This window comes from Plectropomus leopardus, unplaced genomic scaffold (genome assembly GCF_008729295.1).
Source record: "Plectropomus leopardus isolate mb unplaced genomic scaffold, YSFRI_Pleo_2.0 unplaced_scaffold29181, whole genome shotgun sequence".
Taxonomy (NCBI): Eukaryota; Metazoa; Chordata; class Actinopteri; order Perciformes; family Serranidae; genus Plectropomus; species Plectropomus leopardus.
The window spans coordinates 1-5,810 of record NW_024631803.1 but is presented as its reverse complement, the minus strand read 5'-3'; the positions used below and the strand labels follow the sequence as shown (position 1 = coordinate 5,810).

General features: G+C 39.3%; 1 protein-coding gene across 1 annotated transcript; it reads right to left on the bottom strand.

The window, feature by feature from the left end:
• Positions 1-36: 36 nt before the first annotated feature.
• On the bottom strand, positions 37-5,589 carry psmd13 (proteasome 26S subunit, non-ATPase 13; the record flags this gene model as incomplete). Its single annotated transcript, XM_042481594.1, has 12 exons — positions 5,395-5,589; positions 4,088-4,166; positions 3,857-3,891; positions 3,707-3,762; positions 3,578-3,621; positions 2,886-2,972; positions 2,010-2,181; positions 1,843-1,922; positions 1,633-1,758; positions 1,469-1,531; positions 407-487; positions 37-207 (listed from the first exon to the last, which is right to left on the bottom strand). Coding segments are annotated over exons 1-12 (1,095 nt in total), but the record flags the coding sequence as incomplete, so codon positions are not given.
• Positions 5,590-5,810: the final 221 nt, after the last annotated feature.

Here is a 5,810-nt window from a genome sequence, read left to right as displayed (position 1 = left end):
CATTAACAAAGAAAAAATCATTTGAACCGCTGTAAAAATAATAAGTCTTTTTTCCTCTTGAAAAGGATTCGGGGCAGGGGGAGGACTGACCTGCTGCAGGTCCAGGACTCGGGGTTGCACCCAGGTCATCTGCACCTTCTGGTCCACCTCATCAATGTTCCCTTTGATCAGGCCCACAGACAGCGCCTTCATCACCAGCAGCTCCACCTGCACCACACGGGTAAGTCATTTTCATTTTTGACAAAACAAGCAGAAACCACAGGAGGATCTTTTCTGTGCAGCCGTAGCTAAAAGTTAAATGTCGAGTTAAAACTGAGAATTAGAGTCGTTGATGCTCATCAGTGTCAGAAAGGTTTTATTGACGTTTCTGGATGAGCTGATCTAATGGGCGAGTCTTCTCACTGACCTCATTAACGGGGATTTTAGCGCTCTGAGCGATCTCAGTGAAGGTGAGCTGTCTGTGGTTCGCAGGACGAGTGAAAGTCATCTGGAAGAGAAAGGAGACATATTATGGGATTTAATATTTTTGTTTTTTAACCTTCGCGGTGACATCATCTGCGTCAAGGTTTGGTTAGTTGTTATATATTTGAGAAGCTGTTATTTCCCAGTCTGACCAGAGAGTGACCCTGCAGGACTCAGAAAAGGATATATATAAGATTTTATATAAATATATGATACATAAATAAAATTATATTTAAAAATTAGAAAATTTCGATGATACTCGAATTGCCGAATTGTCAAGTTTCAGGGCAGCAAAAATAGTCAAAGCAAAGCACCGTTTCAACAGTTGACGGTAAAAATGTATATATTTGTTTGTTTGTTTTTTTTGTTTCTAGTATCTATCATTAACGTTTAGTTGCATCTATTATCTGTAGCAAACAAGCACATTTTAAACTATACAACATGCCGGGTGAGTATAATAACTGGGGTCGACTGATGTTGGTTTTTCAGGGCCGATACAGATACCAATTATTAGTAATTCAGGAGGCCGATAACCAATATGAACCGATATGCAATTACATGAAAAAATTTAAATCTCCCTCAATATTCAGAATTTGGTTTATAACAAACGCCAACACAAAAGTTAGTTTAAATGCCTTTAGCAAATATTCAATCAAAACTTAAACTGTCAGCATCATATACAGCACGTTCCCAGGAATTTTTTTTTAAGTCAAGTGAAACCTGAGAACCTGAGGTTTTACGTAGTAAAATTTCCTCCCATGCTGAGGCTTTTTTTTTGCACTTTTCAATTAATTTTATCGGCAATCTGTCAACCACTAATCACCGAACCTCAACAAAACTTTCACGCCATGATAACAGCCTCGAAAACCCGACGTTTTCAAACTAAAACAGGGAGAGCAGCATTTCCAGAACTCTCTGATTGGGGCGTGTGGACGCCGGGCGTAAACGTAGAAAAATGAAAATGTATCAGCGTGGATGTAATCTGAGTTTGTGTTTTTGGTCTCACCTCCATCACGCAGAGCAGCTGGATCTTCTGCATCAGTTTGGCTTCATGTGCTGCGAGGTCGGGCTGGAAACAGGCGGGAGGAAATCAGGTTTGCAGACTCGGCCTCACATGATCTTTTTTGTCTCCACACGCTCAGTCAGCTCTGTCATATGAACGTGACTCACCTGTTGTCCCCACGCAGACTTGAAGCCCTGGAATTTCTCCACGTTTCCTCCGTTGAAGGCGTAAAGCGTATCGATGAGCCACTGTTTGTCCGTGTTCCTCAGGGACTCCAGCACAGGATGCATCAGCTGCAGAGACACGACGGCAGGCGTCAGCAAGCTGCAGGTAAAAACACCCGAGCTGATCATTTAACGACATGCGTTAAACCTCACCAGCTCTCCAAAGTTGTAAACTCCTTCTCCCAAAAGTCCGGCTAATCCCAGCGTGAACGCCCGCTCCTGCTTCTCCGTCTCTGCGGAGAAAACGTCAAATCATTCAGACTGATGTGAACGTTTATTTACTCCGTGCTCCATCAGGCTGGAGTCACGTCTCTGCTCACCTGGGAGGTCCTTGATGTCCACACAGCCGAGGTAGCGCAGGGCGTCCTTGTAGTAGGAGGCGTGGTTCCCGATGATGCGATAATATTTGCTGGAGAGGTCATAAAACCGGCCGTGGACTGACGTCACCCCCGGTAAGTTATTCAACATTTCCTCAACTTCCTCAATGATTTTCTGGAGGTGAAGAGACAAAGTAAAAATAAGAGCTCAGTGTGGATCATATTTCTTCTACTTTAAATTGTGTAAAATAAGCATTAAAACTACAATAATAATATCTTTATTTGTATGGCACCTTTCATACAAGAAATGTGCTTCACAACAAAGACATGACATGCACCTGCTTCACAAAAGACATAAAGACAAAATCAAGCAGAAAAAATGATGATCCGGAGCCAGGATTTAAGGTTCGGAGGATATCTGCTTATATTACTTCTTAACAGAGTCGTGATTTATCGCTGAAGATAAAACTTTTACAGATATTTTACACACAGAGCATCAGTCGGGTTCAAAGGGTTAAATGTTTGGCTGCCGTCCTGTTTTTGAGTTGCCGCTCTGCCAAGTCGGCATGTTTTCTTCAGTAAATAAAAACGGAGGAATAAATCACAGCTGATATTTCTGAAAGATGTCTGGTCAGAAGAGAAAAAGGACGTGCAGATTAAACTCTGTCCTGTTTGTTTCGTTGCTGTTTGCTGCAACATTTGACAACAAGTGATTTCAGTGAGAAACCAGGAAAACACACCTGCGTGCGCTTCGTTTGGCAGGTGTTGGTGCTGCATCACGTGTGAACATCACCAGCAGCTTGAGGTTGGAAAATGAGCCGTGAGGTTTTACATGAGGCGCGCTTTGCATCAGCGGCGGGACAAAAGGAGTTTTTTTACCTTTGTGGCGGGAAGATCGTTGATCTCCAGTTTAAGGCTGCCGATAGACGTCTTGCAGAGAATGACGGCTTCATCGCTGCTTTTCACCTGAAGCAGAAAAAAATATGTTAAAGTTTATGAAATCTAAAATTAAAGCTCAGCGGCCCGTTTATCAGGTACACCTAAAACTAAAACAGTCCCATACAAAAGGCCGGCAAAAAACCCTCCTCTGTGAAAGTTTCAATGTTCAGTTTGTGATGATTCAACTGTGCAATCATTTTTGGATGTAGTCTGTGGTGCTGACGTTTTTATTCAGCTAACATACAGCTTCGGTAATTATTATTTTAATTTATTAACTTGAATTAAACAATTAAAAAAAATACTGAAATTTAATGAGAATTGAATTAAAACCATATAAATAAATTAACTAATAAATAAAATATATTATAAAATAAACAACAATAAAGTAATGGAAAAAAATATATACATACAATTTAAATTAAATTTAAAAATTACATTTGTATCAGTTTAATGAACTTTACTTTAGAGCTTTGTTGTTTTAGGTATAAGAGCTTTAATTTAAAGTAAACATTATAACCCATAACTGACTGCAGTGCTGCTTTATTACACTGCATCGTCTTTGGTTTGGGTTTACCGAATCAAATTACCGCTGAATGAATATTTCAAACACTGACGTGTTTTGCTCAGTTTACCTTTTCCTTGGTCTTCTCGAGAAAAGTGATGGCATCTTTAGGGTCTGGAAACAAAAGCATTTTTGTTGGTACTAAAACACGTGAAAGTGCGTTCTGAGAAATATTTTCTGCTGCGTCGTGTTTTTTTACCTTTCATCTGTCGGGCGACGTACAGTATAATCTCCATGAGGGACAGCGGGTTGATTCTGAGGAGGAGAATAAGTGTTGGATGAGCGTTGAAACGAGCAGAAAATATGCTACAGGTTAGACGAGTGTCTGAGGGGTTAACTGTTGTCTCACCTGTGTTCGAAGTCACTGAGGAAGTTGTCATAAAGCTTTAAGAAGAAAAACAGAGATGCTGTTAGACCACAAATGTTCAACGTTTATCTGTTTGGAAACAAAATCTCCACAGTGGCCAACGACCGAATCTGGACATAAAACAGACACAAAACTATTTGTACAATCATTAACTCTTTGAGTCCTCACTCATCTGTTGTGGCAGAAGTACATGTGTGACTGTGCTGTATTTACCTGTATGAGGCCATCTCCTGTTTTAAAGCAAGGGTCCTTAACAAAGTCTGTCAGTCTGAGAGTCAACTGGTGCCACAGTCTGCCCCAAAAAAAAACAGTGATCAGTTTGATCTGCAGTATATTCTCACAGAAAAGGAAAAACCGTTTTCAGTTTAGTAACTTTGTGTTTTCCAGCTGATCTGAGAGGATTTTAAAAGATTTTATTAAGCTTCAGTAAAAGAAAAAAAGAAAAAAAAGAAAAAAAAAGAACAATTTATCTTTCCGTTCACAGATCAAATCATTATCTCCGCATTACTGATGATCATTTATCAAAAATCTCATTTTCTCAAATATCAAAGCACTAATATTCAACCCAACAATTTCATTGCAATGTCAATATTGAGGTATTCAGTCAAAAATATTGTAATACTTGATTTTTTCCCATAATTACTAGCCTTGTGTCCAACCTGACATTTTAGAAATACTTGTTTGGTCCAACTAGAAAACCAGCAAAATAAATTTAATAAATGTGTTTTTTAAATAAAACCTACGAGAATGAGAAAGTTGTTTGAAAATACACAACAACAAAAAGGTTAAAAAACAAACAAACAAGAAAATGACCTGAAAATGGTGCAGAAAAAGATACAACATTTAAATTTAAAAATACATGTTTTTTTTAACATTATTTTATTTTCCCTTTTTCCTCAGTAACCTTCATGTATTTTTTTGTCAGCCTTTACCATTTTTTGCAGTTTGTGGGACATTTACTGCCAAGTTGCTCATTGCCTTTTCCACCGACGTTTTCAAAAGAAATCAAACCCATCAGCTCGGGTTTCAGAGGGTTAACACGTACAATATTCACCTCTGAGATCAGGTGGTATAGAAGTAACGTTACAACATTGCACTACATTACAGTAAAATACAAGGAGTCTACTCAAAACTGACACTGGAGTAAGCATGAGCGAGTATACTGAGTGAACTACATTTCACCGCTGACCAACAGCAACAAATTAAATCAGGTTTGTTGTATTTTCATGGTGCACTTTAGCATCGATGCTAGCTAACAGCTAAAAATAAACTTAATTTTCATTTATCTAAACCTCCGCTGATGGTTTCAGGGCTCAATCCCATTTAACAACATTTACATTATTGATTTAGGTGTTTAAAATAAGAAGTTAGAGGCAAAGTTTGCGCTCTGATCTTCCATGAGCAGCTCGCTAACATTAGCCGAGCCCGAGCTAACGCTGCATGACTCAGCGGCCGTTTACAATGAATGGGCGAGCTAACGGCGGCTAGCATTAGCTTAGCTGACTTTCCTTATTTTTTACCTTTTGTTGTACAAATCCTCCAGCGTGTGCCACTCCTTCGCCATCTCCGGCGTGGAGCTGCTGCTCTGCTGCTGTTTGAGGTACCCGCTAACATCTTTCATTGTGGCGACCAAACTGAGAAGTTTTAACTCTTTTATCCGGAGCTGATGTTGAATTTTACAGCTAACGTCAAGAAGCGGTCTGTTGTGTTGTGCGTCTGCGCAGTGGCTGGGCGCAAAGCATGATGGGAAATGTAGTAGGCGTTTCTAAAGCTGGTTATTACGGTAAATAGAATGGAAGATAGTGAAAGGAAAATTCGGATGTCCGGCAGCTCAAATTCAATGGACTGATGGATAAATGGTCCAAATTATAAAAACAAAATGTTGAAAAGTAAAGTATATTTATTTATTTAGATTATCACAGTCTGGGATATCTCA